This window comes from Adiantum capillus-veneris, chromosome 13, assembly GCF_014529385.1.
Source record: "Adiantum capillus-veneris isolate H3 chromosome 13, ASM1452938v2, whole genome shotgun sequence".
Classification (NCBI taxonomy): Eukaryota; Viridiplantae; Streptophyta; class Polypodiopsida; order Polypodiales; family Pteridaceae; genus Adiantum; species Adiantum capillus-veneris.
In genome coordinates, this window is record NC_140943.1 from 52241198 (window position 1) to 52261230 (window position 20033).

A 20033-nucleotide genomic window follows, 5' to 3' on the forward strand; every position below is an offset into this window, starting at 1 on the left:
CAAGCTTCGAAGGGTGTGCAGGCGGAAAGGTTGAAGGAGGTATTCGAAGGTGGTTATGTATGGCGTGTGCAAGGGGGCCAAGCCCAAAATCTTTTTAGAAGCTCTTAATATATATAAAAAAAAGGTATTGCAGTTGTCGGCAGTCAGTGAGCAAGGCGAGGGAAGGAGGCGCCATCTGTGGCCATGCATGGAGAGATAGCCGCCACTTGGAGTTTGCATGCGGGGAGGGCGCGGCAGTTGTATAAGAGGAGAAGTCGGACAGTTTTCAATGGGGCCGAGTTTACAGAGGAAGGCGACCAATAGAGAGGTCGCTATTGGCCAGAGGGAGCAGGAGGAGAGGAGCCACGAGGAGTTAGGCAGCCAGTGATGGCGTGACCAAGGAGGAGAGAGGTGCTGTGTGCAGAAAGGAGGCTGCTTGGGATGCACAGGGTATGGCGGGCCTGAGCACTGGGCGACAGGGTGGCCGAGGATGGTAGTGGGCCGAGGCTGGCCGAGCTTGTTGACGTGAGGGCTGCAGATTTGAGGCTTTTGGAGGTCGGGTCCCACCAAGGTGAGGGGCCGCCAGGGCAACAAGCGGCCATTAGGGGTGCGCCATATGTTGAGGCGGCATATGAAAAGAAAGGAGGGCTGAGAACAGCTTGTGGGAGATTGACACCGAGGAGGAGGCCTGTTGATAGAGGAGGCGACCAATAGCGAGGTCGCTATTGGCCTAGTAGAGGAGGAAGGCCAGAGGCCGCCAGTTGAGGTGGCAGGCAGGAGAAGGGGTCGAGACTCTGTGTTAGGCGGTCAGTGATGGTGTGAACAAGGAGCGGAGGGCTCGTAGGAGCACTGGACAACAGGGAGCTGAAGGAAAGGGCGTGGAGACCCGCTACAGAGGTCGAGGTGCTACATGAAGAGTGGCCGCCAGGGTTGTAGTATTCACTGGCAAGCACACGGGGACCAAAAAGGGGTGATCGGGTGCACGCCAGAGGGCGCTGCTGAGCGAGGAGAAGGCGGCCAGGAGGAGGGCTCTGAAGGGCTGGTTGAGGAGGGTTATATGCCATCGAATGGGAGCTCAAAGGTTGGCTGCCAACGAGGAATTGAGAGGGGTTGTTGTGATCATCACAGGAGAACCGAGAGCAGGTCGGCTTTGGGAAAAGGCGCATTGAGGTGAGCAAAGGGCAGGGAAAAGGAACGCTGCAGAGAAGGTGAAGGGCCGAGGGTCGCCATGAGAGAGGCCAAGGGCAATTGATCCGGGATTATCGAAGCTCCCATAAGGCAAGACGAAGGGCTGTCTATTGCAAGTCCCATCGATAGAAGAGTTTGCCAGGCCCAAGAGAGAGGAGAGAGCACCTTTTTATTGAAAGCATCACAGTATACTGTATTAATCAAAGCCAAGTGTATAAAAATTATGATGGTGTATGTGTGTAGCATTTGAGTGTATCCCTCTCGTTTGTAGTACATGTGATTGGTTTGTGTGCAAGTGTGCTATGTACAAAGGATTGTGCAAGACTATGTGTGTTGGTGAATATAGAGTTACATATTTCTGGGTGTTGCACATGTGAAAGATCGGACAAGAGTCTATGTGTCAACCAGTTTTGAGATGCAAAGTATGGTGCTTTGAAGGCTCGACGGTAGAAGCTATCATTGTATGCTTTGGGATCGAGTGCGTATAGTCTGGGACGGTCGGGATTGGGCTTGGTCAATACTTGTTTTCAGATTGTGTGCTTGGGTGCGTGTTTGCTAGGGGATAGAGGTGATGTGAGATCACTGAGCTATATAGAGGCATCGAGTTTATGTGCTGGTGGTTTTCCCACTTCCCCCTTTCCAACGCTTTGTGACCTCTCTACGACGTTCTATAGTGTTGGGTAGAATGGATGTTAAGTACAGAAGCAACCATAGCTTGGGCACTGCCAACCCGCAGGGCTTGACATAGAGCTATGCATGTCATGACGTTGTGAGTGGGATGAAAACACACAAAACGCCTCTATAACGACCCGACACACACTCTTGGGAAGATACACACACACACTATGGGGCACCACTCGGCTTAGACAACACACCTGGTCGAGACAGGGAACACACCTTTGGAGTGAGAGGAGAGAGACTATCCACTTGCCCACTCCACACTGACACACACACACATCCAAAAAACTCAGCTCAAAAGAGGATAATTTCTAATGTTAAGATACAATTGAGCTTGGGCCAACACCAATGGGGCAAATAGCTCACACAATATGGGTAAAATAAGCCAGATACAATCACAAACTAGAGCAGAAACTTCGCTCATAGGAGAAACTTACACAGAAAGAGCAGAAAAAGAGAAGAATTTGGAAAAATGGACAGCACCATCGCGTCCGGAACGGCCCAAAACCCTAGTCTACAATGTCAAAGTGCTCAAATCCGACATCAGATGAGCAGTTTACGGTCAAAACAGGCTCCAAAAACCCCAAAAACACACCTCTGGCTGTTCCTCCTCTCTTTTCCACGTTTTTTCTGGTCTTCTCTCAGTTTTTTCAGTTCCCACACTTAGCTTTATTAGTTGTGCACCCGTGGCCTTTTAGATGACCTCAAACGGACCCCGAACAGGTCAAAAACTGACCTCGCAGTGCATAGTTGTCGCCTTTTTGCATCATCCGCACACCTGGCACTCATTTCTTTTCAATAATGCGTCTCGCAACCACGTGAAGTGGCCCCAAAAAGTGGTCCTAATGATGAACTTTCTGCATAACTCTCACAAGAAAATACCCACGTTGTGTCCGTCCTCATCCGCGTGCAAATATTGACCCCGTTCGGCTTCCTGACGTCACTAGATGCCATCTGACGCACCTGCTTACCTCATGTCGTCGGCCCGCGGATAGCTTCCTCGAGAAGTTTTACGCACTATAAACTCCTCATTATTGTAGAAAAAACATACTGGTACTAGTGATAGGAAAAATCGATGCACTATGTACATGTTGTCCTACCTGTACACATGTGGGCCCCACGTAACCACCTGGCTCTGGAAAATGGGCAATTCTTTATTTGATGCACCATGCATGTGTGTACATATGCGCAATCCCTTGCTCCAAAAAACTCCTGACATAATTTGCCCCTCTCTTAGCCTGCTAGATCATTCATGATCAGCAGCAGCAAAGAGAGATATGAGACTCGCCGCATCACAGGTCTCCTCATCCCTCACCAACACTGCTTTATCCACAGACAGCTCATCTTGTTCCACCATCATCAATCTAGCATGATACAATTTAATACACAATCCATTTACCCTTGACTTATGTAGAACACCATCCAGGTTAGCCAGCTGATATGTGCCATTTGGAAAACACTCCACTACCTTGAAAGGGCCTTCCCACTTAATTTGAAACTTCTTTTGGAAGGTGTTATCCAGCTTACTGTTGTAACGCAAAACTAAGTCATGCTTCTTGATATCCTTACTTTTGACCTTTTCATTTATCTTTGCCAAAGCCTTATCCTGCATGTGTCCATAATGCTCCAATGCGCTCATCCTATCCAACTGAACCTCTTGTAACTGCAAGAGCCTCTCTTTGAATGCATCACTAGGCGGCCCAAGCAACTTTTCTAACATCTTGACCGCAGGCAACTCTACTTCCACAGGCAATAGTGCTTCTTTTCCATACACCAAATGAAATGGAGTAAACCCTGTACCTGTCTTCACCGAAGTACGGTAAGCCCATAATGCACTAGGCAATTCCAAATCCCAATTCTTTCCTTGGTGCTCTGTCACTTTAGAAAGAATTTGTACCAACTCACCATTGAATCTTTCATTTAATCCATTACACTACGGGTAATAAGAAGTGGTATGTTGGTGCCTAATCTTCATCTTTGTGCATAAGAAGTCTAGCAGTTTAGCTCTAAATCCTGGCCCCTTATCTGAAAGTAGCTCTAATGGCACCCCAAACTTGCAACATATTTCATCATACAGAAATTTTTCCACATCCTTTGCAGTGATCTGTTTTACTGCCATAGCCTCTGCCCATCTAGAGAGATAGTCCACTGCCGTCAAGATATAGCTTTTTCCCCTGCTTGTGATAGGTAACGGGCCTATTGCATCAATCCCCCACTTTTCAAACACATTAAACTCCATAATGGTTTTTCGTAGCTCTGGCTTCAACACTCTCTTCCCAAATGCTTGACACCTATTGCAAGACCTACACCAATGGTGAACATCCTTGTGCAAACTAGGCCATACATACCCCTCTTGCAAAATCTTATGCAAGGTGATCTTTAGAGCAAAATGGCCACCACATGCGCCTTCATGATTCTCTTCCAACACTCTATAAAGCTCCTCCCGCCAAGGTACACGTCTCAACACGAGATCAGCCCCTTTCATCCCTTTCATGTATAAGACATCACCAATCAATTTGTACCTGTATGCTCTACGCACAAAGCCATACTTCTTAGACTTCTGAATCTCCTTTGGAATGATTCCTGTTAGCAAAAACTCCTCTTCTTGAGCCAAACTTTCCCGGCCATGATAAAGAGGTAAAGTGGTCCTCAACACAAATAGCTCCCCAATCATGCCTTGAGCTGCTTCATGTGCCTCTCCATTTAGAGCACGTTCAATGTGTCTGATGCTCCATGCTTCGAACTTTTTTAACAGGTCTTTAATTCTGAAGCACATTTCCTTCAATGAGGTGTTCTTGCTCTTCCACACACCCAACACTTGCTTCACAACTAACAAGGCATCACCTTTTATGGTCTACCTTCTAACCCCATGCTTCAAACAAATGTGTAATCCAGCTTCCAACGTAGCATATTCAGCCTCATTGTTACTATGCGCATCCAACTTGAACCCTCTCTTGCATACTAGCTTCCCCTCTGGATCATAAAGTTCTATACCCCCTGAAGCTGCATCATGGCTCTTTTTGTATGAACCATCAAAGAACAACACATGTGAATTGCTGATCTCTGGCACTTCTTCAACTACCTTTCTCACAACCTCTTCCTTAACAATAAGGGGATTCTCCTTGTAGGTCAACAAATCAGCTAGGGTAGCCCTTGTACTATCTTCCACTAGAAAAAAGAACTCAAACTCCTGCAGCTTAATTACCCATTTCTTCACCACATTTGACATGTTAGTGCCATTAATTAACTGTGGCAAAAAGGCATAACTCGCCAAGAAAACAAAAGGTCGTGGTAGCAAGTAATGACGAAATCGTCGACAAGCAAATATTACACTGGCCATCACTAGCTCTACTTCCGAGAATTTTCTCTCTGCTACCAGCTTCACACGGATTGCACAATACACTGACCTCATATAATGGCTGCCCTTCCCCTTTTTCAATAGCATGGCTCCAATGGCATCCTCCCCTACTGATGGATTTACATAAAACACTTGCTCCCAATCAGGAGCCTGCATGGATGACAACCCCCCTAACACCTCTTTCACCTCTTGAAACACTTCTTCACAGTTTTCATCCCATTGCAATGGATCATGCTTTGCCACTTTTTGTAATGGATAAATAATCTGAGAAGACAATGGAATAAACCTTGCCATGTACTTCACTTTGTGTATAAAGGTTGCCAATTGCTTCGTACTCGTAGGTGATGGAAGAAGAATAATAGACTTAACCTTGTCTGGATCAGCCTCAATGCCATTTTCTGACACCATGTGGCCCAATAACTTCACCCTTGGCTGTGCTAGATGACATTTCTTTGGATTTAGTTGTCCTCCACATTCATCATATCGAGCCAATACCATCTGCAGCTTCTCATGGTGTTCAGCCCTACTGCTATAAACACAGAAGTCATCCATAAAAGCTTTAACACAACTACCAATGAATGGTTCCAACACCCAATTTGCTCTCTCTTGATAGAAGGAAGGTCCATTTGACAACCCAAATGGCAATACTGTGTAGCAATAGCAGCCCCATGGCGTAATAAAAGTTGTCTTTGTGCGTTCTTTAAGAGCAATCTTCAATTGAAAATAGCCTGAAAAACCATCACACACACTGCCTCTCATAACCTGCTACTGAATCCAAGATCTGATCAATGAATGGAAGAGGATATGGGTTCTTCTTAGTGGCTGCGTTTAAAGGTTTAAAATCTACACAAATTCTCCACTTCCCATCCTTCTTTGGACTGACTACAACTGGACTCACCCATTCTGTGGTCTCCACAGGGACTATGAACCCTGCCTTCAATAACTTGTCCACCTCTTCTCGCAAGGCTTCCATTTGCTCTTGACCCATCCCTCTTAGCCTTTGCCGCACTAACTTAGCACCTTCTTTCAGCTCTATATGCATCTCTTTGCCCTTGAACCCTCTAATCTCTTCATATGAAGTAATGAACAAATCAGGAAAACTAGCCAGCATGTGCAAATATATATCCTTCTCCATAGCTGAGAGGTTTCCACTGATCATTTGTGTCATCAATTCCTGCTTCTTTGACAACTCAACCTTGGTTTGCATCAGCCCTTCAATCACTTCATAAGGCCCTTCACTTTCATCTTCAACCTCATTCGCAAATGCAACTAAACCAAAATCCTGGATTTCTTTGTCCATCAAAAGAAATGCAACATTAGCATCCTCATCACTGTTGGGGGGTCTATCACTGTCCTCATCTGTCACCGTGGAAGAGTCTTCATCACTAGACTCATCCTCATCTTCATAAAGCTCCTCTAATTGTTTACTTGTGTCCATATTATAAAACTTCTTGGTACCTGTCTTTCCATAGAGGCTAATCGTACCATGTCGCCAGTCTTGAACAGCTCCCACTGCACGTAACCATGGTCTGCCCAGTATAATAGGATATGCTCCCAACCCTGCTGCCATCACATGAAAATCAACCACTGCCTTTGCATCATATGCCTCCACTTCTAATCTCTTTACAACACCCAAGCATTTTACTTTTTGATAGTTTGCCAATCTGATCCGAAACCCTGACACCCCAACCACTGTGAGACCCATCTTCTCAACGCATGAGTGTGTTATGACGCATATTTGGGCTCCGCCATCCACATAACCTTGTCCCAAATTTTTCATTTTATGCCACACATCTACTATTGGACAAATGTCTGGTAGCTCATCCATTGCCAACACCTTTATTGAACCTCTCTCTGGCTCTTTCTCCATTGGGTTAACCATCCTCTTCCACTGTCGCTTTAGCTTAGGCACCATCTCTATAAGCTCCCCAAAAGTAACATCTGCCTTCCTGCTCATCAGATCCTCCTTCAAGTCATAGATTAATTGCCCATCCCCTAGTGGAAAATCTGAAACATGAAACTTTCGATGAGCTCTCCTTTTCCTCTTGGCCTTGACATCCTCGCCTTCATGGCTTTTTCCTTTCTTCTTACTAGGACCTGGGGCACTTCTTCCTTCCTTATCCTCTGTGGTCCTCTTCTCAATAGGCATAACTAATGTATCCTCTAGCTTTGATGCCTTCTTCAAGGTGACTACACTTAGCACTTTTGTATTTCCCTTTTCCTCCTGGGTCAGTCCACTCGTTCCTTCGTCTCCCTTAATTTCGATGCCATAATCATTTGACCTAGTTAGCACGTGTCTTGGCAATGGATACATGTCTCCCCCCATCCTTGGTGGCTTATCACATTGCGGGTTGATGTGACCCAACTCTCCACAATTATAACATGTGGGCGTTTGCCTCTAGTACCTACCATTGCTTTGTCCAACACCATTCCTAGGCCTTTCTTCACCTCTTGGATGATTTTCAAACCTCCCTCGACCTTGATTATTTCCCACTTCACCTAGCATGTTTAGGCTGAGATTCTTCTCAAATCTACCACTTGCCTCATGTCTTGCCTTAGCCCATCATCTTGCACTGCTGTAGTGACCACTGGTGGCATAACCTGAGTAGTAACAGGAACCACTGGTTCGTGATGAACCCCTGACATGCGACCTTGTAAAGACTCTATAGGCTGAAATTCAGACCTCATGGGCAAAGACTCCGCCCCTAACTGGCTCATTTTCCTCAACTTCCACTCTTTGTTCCTTGCTACCTCTAGTGCATCTTCATATGTCCTAAGCTTCTTTAGCTCCACTCTCCAACGTATATTCTCCCAAAGACCAGCCAAGAACCTGTCCTTCTTCATCATGTCAGGCGGGGATACCTGTGGTGCTAAGGCCTTGCACATCCGCTCCCATGCCAATGAGAACTTACGTATGTACGCATCTACTGGCTCACCTTCCTTTTGCACCAAATCCTGTACTTCTTGCCACACTTTGTCAGGATCTTCTATCTTCACAAACTCCACTTCCAACCCATGTCGTAGATTGTCCCAACTCAACCTTACGGGTGGATCAGCCACACGCAACTCCTCTTCAAGTGCTTTAGACCAAACTCGTGCATCACTCTTCAAACAAATTTGGAGAAGACGTAACATCTGCGCAGGGTCATGAATCTGGTTGCTAATGCAGGCAACCTCCATCTTTTCCAAAAAATCTTCCACATCTTCATCACTTCTTCCATGAAACTCCGGATAAGAGAAAGCCATGGCTACCCAAGTTAGAATGCTTTGAGAACCCCTTTGAACACACGTGCAAGAACCCAAAACTTTTGACTACCCAATCCCCAGAAACTTCAATGGAGCTCAACTTTAGATAAGGACAAACATATGCACATCAAATGAGTTTTCATAGTTGATCATCGGAATTACAACAGGCAAAGGACATTCAAAGATCTCTCATAATCTTCTTGGCCCGAACATAAAGACTATGCGCTGCTGGAAAAAAATCTTTCTGGACACATGAACATTTATCTGGATTCTTTGAGTTAAATGAAATGGAGTGAATTGAGGGCCATTTTGATCATCCATTAAAGCCAACCATGACGCTCCCAAGAAGGCACACCTGACTTAACCTCTGATTTTGCCAAAATTTCAGCAGCATAACAGCATAAATGACTCAAAAGACCAAAAAACCAGCCATCATAACTTGGAAAAATTTTGGCAGAGTTTCCCCAGAAATAGAGCAGTAGGAACCCAAAATATAGACTGTATATGTATGCATAAACTGTCAACAATAGAACCCGAGCATCAAGTAGGACTCACTAGTACATAGCCTATGGTGAGGTCACAAAAAGAGTGCTTCAGCTACCTGTATCACCGAAAGGATCTCTACATTTGAGAATCCCCCAGCTCAATAAAAACCTCACGCTATCGACCCTCACACGAAGGCTAATGCAAATCGCGTATAGTCAAGTCTCAGAAATGACTATCTTCCAGACCAAGTATCAGAAATGGCTGGGACTACCAAATACAACCAAGTATGGCTCCACAAATGCGTACAATGGCAGTTTCCACAAGTAACGTACAATCCAGCAGACAATGCGCTCAAATAGGCGCCAAGTGATGCATACCCACAACAACTGCAATTGACATCACTGCTAGTATATCACTGTACTCCAGCTACCTGTATCTGTGTGAATCACTTGTACCTGTACCTGTACCTGTCCCTGTAACCTGTAACCTGTAACCTGTAATCTGCAACCTGCAACCTGCAACCTGCAAGCCCGAATCTCGAAGCTTGAAGCTCGAAGCAGAAGGTACTCGAAGAAGATCCTCCGTGGGGGCGCCAAAAGAATGTGAGCGGGATGAAAACACACACAGCACCTCTATAACGATCCGACACACACTCTTGAAAAGATACACACACACACTATAGGGCACCACTCGGCTTAGACAACACACCTGGCCGAGACAGAGAACACACCTCTGGAGTGAGAGGGGAGAGACTATCCACTTGCCCACTCCACACGGACACACACACACACACACCCAAAAACCTCAGCTCAAAAGAGGATAATTTCTGATGTTTAGATACAATTGATCTTGGGCCAACACCAATGGGGCAAATAGCTCACACAATATGGGTAAAATAAGCCAGATACAATCACAAACTAGAGCAGAAACTTCGCTCATAGGAGAAACTTACATAGAAAAACAGCACGAAAAGAGTGAGGAATTTGGCAAAATGGACAGCACCATCGCGTCTGGAATGGCCCAAAACCCCAGTCTACAATGTCAAAGTGCTCAAATCTGACATCGGATGAGCAGTTTACGGCCAAAACAGGCTCCAAAAACCCCAAAAACACACCTATGGCTGTTCCTCCTCTCTTCTGCACGTTTTTTCTCGTCTTCTCTCAGTTTTTTCAGTTCCCACACTTAGCTTTATTAGTTGGGCACCCGCGGCCTTTTAGATGACCTCAAACGGACCCCGAACAGGCCAAAAACTGACCTCGCAGTGCATAGTTGTCACCTTTTTGCATCATCCGCACACATGGCACTCATTTCTTTTCAATAATGCGTCTCGCAACCACGTGAAGTGGCCCCAAAAAGTGGTCCTAATGATGAACTTTCTGCATAACTCTCACAAGAAAACACCCACGTTGTGTCCGTCCTCATCCGCGTGCGCGCAAATATTGACCCTGTTCGCCCTCTTGACGTCACTAGATGCCATCTGACGCACCTGCTTACCTCATGTCGTCGGCCCGTGGATAGCTTCCTCGAGAAGTTTTACGCGCTATAAACTCCTTATTATTGTAGAAAAAACATACTGGTACTGGTGATAGGAAAAATCGATGCACTATGTACATGCTGTCCTACCTGTACACATGTGGGCCCCACGTAACCACCTGGCTCTGGAAAATGGGCAATTCTTTATTTGATGCACCATGCATGTGTATGTACATATGTGCAATCCCTTGCTCCAAAAAACTCCTGACAACGTTGCCACGGAAGCCAATGCCAAAAGTGGCAATTGGGTTGTGGCCATTCCAGAATCAGTAATGAAGGTTTTTCAACAACAATGATCTTACCATATCCATCCTTCAAGGCCGAAATTACATACGTGTGTGAGTAGAAGAAGATTTGCATTGCAGCAGAATCGAAGGCGGCGAGTTGGGAAGCATCATAACACCAATGTCCGCATGAAGAGCGTTGAAGTTTCCTATGAGACTATTCCTCAACAAGGTCGGATGGGAACATATCTATGACAACACCAAAAACTTTCAAGTCAAAACCAAATAACAAGCGTTTACAATCAGCAACCAACAATGTTTTACGACTTACAATGCATTGGGAAATGTCTTGAGCTTCCATTCCTCAAGCGCATGGGACGCCAAGAGTACACCCATTCAACAATGGCCACTGTGCCATTAACTCTATGGTTCTTGAAACCAAGAAGTCTCCCCTTCCCATGTTCATCAAGATTGCCACGGTTTCGAACTCGATGAGGCCCCATAGCTGCATGTTGCATGAAGATCCAAGATCCTTTAAAAAACACATGTAGCACGCATTCCCATCATAATCCCTATTCTTATGCAAGAAAACCGCCTCTATCTCATCCTTTGACTTCCTTGAAGAGGAGGGGGTTGTCATGGTAGCACCAAAAGAAGAAGAGTTGTGGTGTTAGAGAGGCTTGTTGCTTCAGGAATGAAATGAGAATGAATGGTTGAATGGGAAACAAAGAGGAGAAGAATTAGTTCAAATGGATGGTGTGGATGAAAGGGGGAGACAGGTCATGCAGCTATGGAAAGATTCCATTTGTGATGCAGCTATGGAAAACTTGGCGGGAGGGGGAGAAGTGGCTAATGGGGAGCAAGGGGAGAAAAATTGGTTCAAAGGGATGGTGTGGATGAAAGGGGGAGACGAGTGGTACAGCTATGGAAAGATTCCTCATGTGCTTCAACTATGGAAAGCTTGGAGGCAGAAGGAGAAAGAGAAGAGAGAAGAAGTAGAATAGAGGGTACTGCTGAGAAATGCAAATTTTGGTCAAAGAAAATAGTTTTTTGACCATATATTTGGTTGGGAGTGCTTTTGGAGAGTGAAAAGTGAGATGTAGAAATTTTCAAAAAAAATTGAAAATTTAGGGTTACTTTATGGGCACCCATGAAAATGGAGGGAACCATGTAGGTCATGAGTAAGAACCTATCTAAAGTGCTCCCAAGAATAAAATAAGTTTTCTTATTGATTAATTCTTCAAACTATGATACTTACAATAATCCAGACGTAGAGAGACATCTTTGAATCATTAGAGGCAATGCACAAATTATAGGCTCTCATCCATTTCCATGATATTTTCCGTTTTGTGGGTACATTACAATGTTGTGATAGTCTTAGTTGTGGATCATAGCTAATTTGGTGAAGCTGGTAAAGTTAGGCTAGAAACCAACATAGACATTGTAAGTTGAAGTTATAGAATGTGGGAGTCTAGTATTGAAAAATATGGGTTGTAGACCGTGCTGGATGAGTTGCTTGACAAGATGACAAAACAAGTGACAATGACTGCAAGGGGGTTGGGAGCCACTATCAACATTGGAGCACTGGCATGTAGGTTGCAAAGGGTGTGCATCCTTTTTAAGATAACCTTAGGTAGTCATGGGAAAGAGAAGAGCTATGCCCAACATGGATCTTGATTTTAAGAATAGTTTGTGAGGAATGAGATAGCATCCACAACAAATCCTTCATGGAGTCTGTTTGTTCTCTCTCTCTCTCTCTCTCTCTCTCTCTCTCTCTCTCTCTCTCTCTCTCTCTCTCTCTCTCTCTCTCTCTCTCTCTCTCTCTAGCTTCTACCCTCTCTGTGCCTTAAATTTGATTCCCTTAAATTTTAGATGAGTGGTGCACATCACTTTTGGTATATGTGCTAAAAGACAAGATAGATGTTGTGATTGTTTTCATCTCTGTGGATGGTTAGGTTCTTGGGGTAGTGAGTTTGAAGTGGATCCTATTAAAAACAGTAGTAATTTTTCATGGAAGGTTTGGGTGTGTGTGTATATATACATATATATATATATATGGTGTTTTTATGCATTAATATCATATGCATGGTAGGGGGCATAAGGATATTACAAAGGTGGTATACACCAAGACCGTCAAATATGTTCTCAAGTTTTAACATAGTTGATTGTAAGCCTATCTCTATTCCCTTATATCAAAATTTGAAGATAAGAGATTGCGTCGATGAAGTGATTGAGAGTGCTCGCATGTACAGAAAGATTTTGGGAGCTTCATCTCTCCCTCATTACTTGATATTGTCACGACAAGACTTATGTGGATTGGAGAGTGAGTCTAGCATTGATTTGCAACTTAGGCCCTCTAGGAATGCAGATTCAATTGGTAGTGTATGTGGTTAACACTACCACAATATGGTAACAAATTGTGTCATGAAAAGTACATTAAGGTATACTATGTAGGTTTAGCCTTGTGAAGATTGCAAAGCTCATATGCGTTTGGAGATAGGTATGACGCTTAGTCTTCGTGATGTCGAAGACTACACTAGTATCATTCTCTATCAATAGGCTATATGCATTATGAGGCAAGATATTGTTCACAATGTAGTATTATAGGTGAGTAGATTTCTGCATAGCCTAGGGTCTATGCTTTGAAAGGCCAATAGATTTTTGAGTTCACTTTGGAGTGATAATTATTCCATCACATGGAGCAGCAAGGTGCAACGCATGATTCCTTTATTGAACACATACTAGGCTGAGTACAAGGGTGTTGTATTGGCATCACATGATGTAGCATGGTTATATATGATACTTCAAGAGTACAACGGTGTTGTATTGGCATAAAATGATGCAGCTTGGTTATATATGCTACTTCAAGAGTGAAAGGATGATGTATTGGCGCAATATGTTGCAGCTTGGTTATATATGCTACATCAAGAGTTGGGTATGTAGGTCGAGAGACTAACTGTCATCTATCTTGAGTCTAATCTTACTAGCATACAATTACTAGCACAAAATCAAATGTTCCCTCCATGGGTGAAGAACCTACCACTTTATTAGAGATAGGGTTTGGCATTGACCTGAGGTATGTAACTACGGAGAAGTTTCATCATGCTTTTGAGGGATGCTCATGTACTAGAAGAGATGGTGTTTGGCTTCCAATAGAGTGTTCAGACATCAAGGTCACCATGTCATTGTTTGCCCCGATAAATGCTGGCTTACATTCATTATTGATATGAGGTAAGCAAGCACGGGCATTTTTGGTAGTGATACTACTCATTGAGATGACCTGAGTGCTAATAATGATAGCCCTTATCTTGCCTGTCTATCTCTTTATAAGGCTTTCCCCTTCTAAATGTATCAGCTTGATCAGTGGAGGAAAGCCACATTGGGATAATTTGTTGACGTTGTCACTCTTACCGCGGGTGTTTTGCAAGTAAAGTGATGCTTGGATTTGAATCCCCCATTCTCAAAATGAAAGGTGCAGCTACCATGCCCAGGCCTCACTTCACTATACTAGTTGCCTCGGACACCACTTGGCTCGCATGTCCTTTGGGCGAGCTACATATATATATATATATATATATATATATATATATATATATATATATATATATATATATATATATATATATATATATATATATATATATATACACACATATATATGGTCTTTATGTATTAATATCATATGCATGGTAGAGGGCATAAGGCTATTACAAAGGTGGTATACACCAATACCGTGAAATATGTTCTCAAGTTTTAACATAGTTGATTGTAAGCCTATCTCTATTCCCTTATATCAAAATTTGAGGATAAGAGATTGCGTCGATGAAGAGATTGAGAGTGCTCGCATGTACAGAAAGATTTTGGGAGCTTCATCTCTCCCTCGTCTACTTGATATTGTCACGACAAGATCTATATGGATCGGAGAGTGAGTCTTAGGTCCTCTAGAAATGCAGACTGAATTGGTAGTGAATGTGGTTAATGCTACCACAATATGGTAGCAAATTGTGTCACACAAAGTACATTGAGATATTACTGTGTAGGTTTAGCCTTGTGAAGATTGCAAAGCTATTAATTGATATGCCTTTGGAGACAGGTATGAACCTTAGTCTTCATGATGACGAAGACTACACTAATACCATTCTCTATTAATAGGCTATTGGTTGCCTCATTTCTGTATGCATTATGAGGCAAGATATTGTTCACAATGTAGTATTATAGGTGAGTAGATTTATGCATAGCCTAGGGTCTATGCTTTAATTGGAAGGCCAATATATTTTCGAGTTCACTTTGGAGTGATAATTATTCCATCACATGGAATAGCAAGGTGCAATGCATGATTCCTTTATTGAATACATAGTAGGCTGAGTACAAGGGTGTTGTTTTGGCATCACATGATGTAGCATGGTTACATATGCTACTTCAAGAGTACAAGGGTGTTGTATTGGTGTAAAGTGATGCAGTTTGGTTACATATGCTACTTCAAGAGTAGAAGGATGTTGTATTGGCGTAGTATGATGCAACTTGGTTACATATGCTACATCAAGAGTTGGGTATGTAGGTCAGGAGACTAGCTATCATCTAACTTGAGTCCGATCTTAGTAGCATACAACTAGCACAAAATCAAGTGTTCCCTCCATGGGTGAAGCACCTACCACTTTATTAGAGATATGGTTTGGCACTGACCTGAGGTACGTAACTACGGATGTCTTTATAATTAAGACCCTTGGAGCAGAGAAGTTTCAGCATGCTTCTCAGTGATGCTCATGGAGTAGAAGAGATGGTGTTTGGCTTCCAAGAGAGTGTTGAGACATCAAGGTCACCATGTCATAGTTTGCCCAAATAAATGTTGGCTTACATTTATTATTGATATGAGGTAAGCAAGCACGAGCATTTTTGGTAGTGATACTACTCAATCATTGAGATGACCCGAGTGCTAATAATGATGGCCCTTATCTTGCGAGGTTACTGGGTAGCACCTCTCTCCTTGTCTATCTCTTTATAAGGTTTGCCCAGTAGGACTTTAATTATATAGCTAGAAAAGAAAACAATGTAAAACTTGGTAATGGATCTCTCCATTATGTACGAGAATAATCATTTAGGTTATGAATGAATTATTGTTGTCCTCACCCTTCTCAAAAAAAAGGGGAGAAAAGAACGAAGACAAGAGGACTAGATTGAATTATGTCTCTATATTATTGAAAATGCAAGCAAAGCATGCATAGGCATCTCCACATTCCCATACAAAATCTTTGTAGCCTATACATTCTTGGTCCATCCCATCAAGGCACCATACCAAAGTTCACATGTGTCTAGATGGAGGCCTCATTAAACCACCCCCCCCCCCCCCTCCGTGCTGTGTGTTGTCAAGACCATTTTCGCCCATGTCATAAGTGCTTACAGCCAGTCAACTCATGATCATGATGTACCAACGAGCAAAGCACAACATTTGTTGCTAGCCACAATAAAGTTTTGCAATTAATTATGTGAGAATGGCCTAATGTACAATTTTGAAGGCATGAGTACAGAAAAGAGAATAGAATATGTAGTTCTTTATTTATTTCATAGTATACAAATTTGTTAGGACGCATGGGACTAACTACAAACACTAGAAGACAAGTGCCATGGGCACTACAAGCAATTCAATGTCAGCTAAGTGTCGTATCGTGTCGGAATGTTGACTATGTGGGTCTTTTTATTCCTAAGAACTAGTAGGGGGGGTGCCGATGCAACAAGCTACATGCACAATGAGATAGCATGCAGCGGGCGATGAGGCGGCGCACTTCATCGTCATCAATGCCAAGAGAGGTCTCGAGCACCTCCTCGGGGAGAGGCAGGTTGGTTGAACCGGAAGTGGACGAGGTCACCGGGAAATACAAAGAGATCGCCAGCATAGATGGTTTGGTAGAAGAACTAGTGGGTGGTTGGTTGGGTGGAGGTGGTGACGAAGCCCACGAGCAGCGTGCCTTGGGTGAGGAAGAGGACTTCGGTAGCACGGGGGTGCACGTGCGGCGGGTTGATGCAGCGGGGCTTGTAGTCGATGCGGGCAATGGAAAGGCCCTGCGTGTTGAGGGCGCCGAAGCTGGCGGCAGTGAAGAGGTTGACAGTGGAGCCAAGGTTTCCGGTGAAGTTGGTAGCGTTGCGAGAGCAGTTGGGAAGCGAAGTCGGAGGATTGCACGGAAGCGGCAGGCTTGCAGGGCAGGCCGTTGATGTTGAGGGTGAGCTGGAGCTGCTGCAGCTCGTCGGGGCTGAGGGCCACGCAGAAGTCTTGCAAAGGGTCCTCGTCAGCAGCGCGGACAGTTGGAGGCAGGGGTGCGGCCAACCCCAGCAGCAGTAGCGCTAGCGGCAGGCCAGCCAAAAGCTGCTTGGGCGACGTACTGTTAAGAGGAGTAGCTGCGGTGATGCAGAGGGGCTCGGTGAGAATTTCGGAAATGCGTGAGTGGCAGGGAGAGCTCTTCTCCTTTTATGGGCCGCACTCGATGAGCTCTTCTCCGCACTTGTTCCTTGTTGCCTCGACGTCGTCAACATTTTCAAATGTGACACGACAGAACCCAAAAAGTGCTTCAAATGTTGCAACACGCTTCTAAATAGTCCCTAACTGAAGGATAGCTTGGCACTGTTTTGGCTATAAACTATATGGGCTGCTTCTAGTCCCCAAGGTTTCCTTCTCTCGGACCACATGCGTAGCTGCACCTTTATTTTGAGAATGGGGGATTCAAATCCAGGCATCACTTTACTTGCACAATACCCGCGACAAGAGTGACAACGTCAACAAATTATCCCATGGCTTTCGTCCACTGATCAAGTTGACACATTTAGAAGGCAATTCTACCACATTGAAATTATGCTGCATAAAAACCAGGCCACTATGGAACAATAAGGGAGTTGCTGCAGCTTTGTCGCAGAGGTGCCCGGTCTTTCCGCTTTCATAGTCATGATGCAAAGTTGTTTCTTCAGATAGTTTTTCTCATAAAGTTCTAGTTTTTTTTTCCTATCTTCTAGCAGAGTTTTTCCCGTTGTATTGAGCATCAAGTCAAGCCCACCAAACCCCTTATGGATATGGATGTATGTCGCAAAAATATCATGTCCAGTTCTCAGTTTGTCCTTCTTCGTCTTGTCCATTACATTGGGATAGCAACCTAATGTTTTCATAAGCGAGATGTACGCGTTCCATGCCTTGATGTGTTCGGCATGATGATGTTCTCTCTTGTCGAGTAGCCAAGTTCAGTCCCTAGTCCTTGAGCCATTGTATGATCACTCCCCCCATATGAGGCGTCGGAGTTGATCCCTTTGTGTTGAGTCCCTTCTCAGTCCAAATTTGTAAAAGATGTTCATCTTTTTCTCCCTAAGGGGGGAGGTGTGGTGTGTGGGTCCTTTAGGTTGTGCGTCCGACCAATGTGGGAGGACACTTGGTAGTTCTTGATGCTAGACATCTTGGAATGTAACCCCGCCCTTTAGTATAAGAAGAGGCGCTCTCCTTTGAGACAGGACACACTCATTGGGTCTCAATCTTGCTCTACATTTGGGTACACTACAATAGGATGGCTTTCAACACTTGGTTGGGTAATTGGAAAGATGCTAGAACTTGTGGAAAAGTTTATTACCACAACATAATTTTGTCTTCACTTTTATGGAACCTAAGATCTCGTACACATTATTATACTCAAGATCAAGATGTAATTGAAACTACACCTAGGAGCACAAGTCTATCATAATAATGGTATGGAAGTTATGGAATTTGTAGCCTTTAGAAGTGTGAGAATATCCAATGAAGATAAGTTTAAGACCACGAGCATCAAGCTTCGTTCGTATTTCTTTGGAAACATGAATATTAGCAATACATACAAAGGTTAAAAAATGAGATACAATGTCATAAAATCTAATATCTAGCTTTATCCCAATGATTTTCTCATGTTACACTGATCATTTAACATGGGAAGATAAAAGGGAAACAAGAGCTAGAATATAGATATGTGTTTTTAGACCAAGCTCACAATGGGGCCAAAAGGAGATGATTTCATCTCTGCAAGGGCTCACAAGGACATGGTCTACTGAAGAACAATGTGTGCATAATGGATCTTAAAAGGCCTTAGGGTTAGCTTCATTAAAGAGCTCCAAAGTTTATTTTCAAAGTCCTTAGACCTTAGGTTAAGCTAGGCCTATGCTTGAGATTCTTGATGACTAAGATGCATGGTCAAGCTAGGCATGTGCTTGAAGTCAAAGCCAATTTCTATAAGGAGGGGGTAATCCCTTGAAGCTAGGGGCATGATCATAGAGAGAGAGAGAGAGAGAGAGAGAGAGAGAGAGAGAGAGAGAGAGAGAGAGAGAGAGAGAGAGAGAGAGAACCCATGCTCTTGTTAAACTCATGCATGATGACTAAGGTGCTTAAGGTACTTTGGGGCCAAGCCTAGTGCTTGAGGTGCTTCAAATTCAAAACAATGCCTACAAAGGATGAGGAAAGCCACACATGTAGGGGATGAGAAAGAATGACCCTACCCTCACCAAATGGGCACCCCTTGCTCAAAGAGGCAAATGGGACACATGTCAAGGCCCTAGCTAAGTTGCACCCATAGTGTGCCTAAAGCCTATTGGTTGACCCTTAGAGAGGTCCAATGAGAGTTTAGATTAATTAAATTAATTGTTTAAGCTTTTTCCAAGCCCTCTCTCTCAAAGGGGAAAGGAGGACAATTGTCTAAAGTCTACCTCTATTGCTAGTTGTGACCAAGGCTTGTGATTGGCTAGGCTTGAGAAATCCAATGAGCTACAAGAATGAGCTAAAAGAGGGGGTCGATCCAAGAAACTAAGGGGCTTTCTTGCAAGATATACACCCTCACTCTCTCTCTCTCTCTCTCTCTCTCTCTCTCTCTCTCTCTCTCTCGCACACACACACACACACACACACACACATTGTGTGAAGTGCTAAGTACAAGAACTTCTTCATTTCCTTCTCCAAGCCTGTTGAGAAGTTGAGAGCATACACCAACACTCTTGGCTATGGAATGAAAATCCAACCAAGAGCCATGCTTCAATGCTTAATATTGTCATCTTCTTCATCATTATTATGCTATTATGCTATCCTAAGTAGCAAGAGTGAGAATAAGTGAGGAACTATTTCTGTCTTGTAAGAGTGCTTCTTCTTCCTCTTCCCTATCCTCATTCCCTGCTATCTCTCTCCACCTTTGAAAGTGTTTGAGGTCTTGGGATTGAGGCCTGGGACAAGTTAGTGCTTTCATTTAGCTAAGTTACAGGCATAATTGTGGTGCATGAAGCTCTCTATCTTCATTGCACCATCAAGGTTTCAAAGAACACAAAGCTTGTATTGTACCAAGTCTCTCTTTATGGGA

At 43.9% G+C, this 20033-nt stretch overlaps 1 protein-coding gene across 1 annotated transcript; it reads right to left on the minus strand.

Moving 5' to 3' along the window:
• Positions 1-553: 553 nt before the first annotated feature.
• Positions 554-1467, minus strand: LOC147443997 (uncharacterized). Its single transcript, XM_086527767.1, has one exon. The coding sequence runs from the start codon at positions 1143-1145 to the stop codon at positions 702-704; it is 444 nt and encodes a 147-aa protein (XP_086383893.1). The 5' UTR covers positions 1146-1467; the 3' UTR covers positions 554-701.
• Between the last annotated feature and the right edge of the window lie 18566 nt (positions 1468-20033).

What these genes read in the sequence shown, in the direction of transcription:
- LOC147443997 (XM_086527767.1), bottom strand. Translation starts at nt 1,145, where the DNA reads ATGCGCCTTTTCCCAAAGCCGACCTGCTCTCGGTTCTCCTGTGATGAT.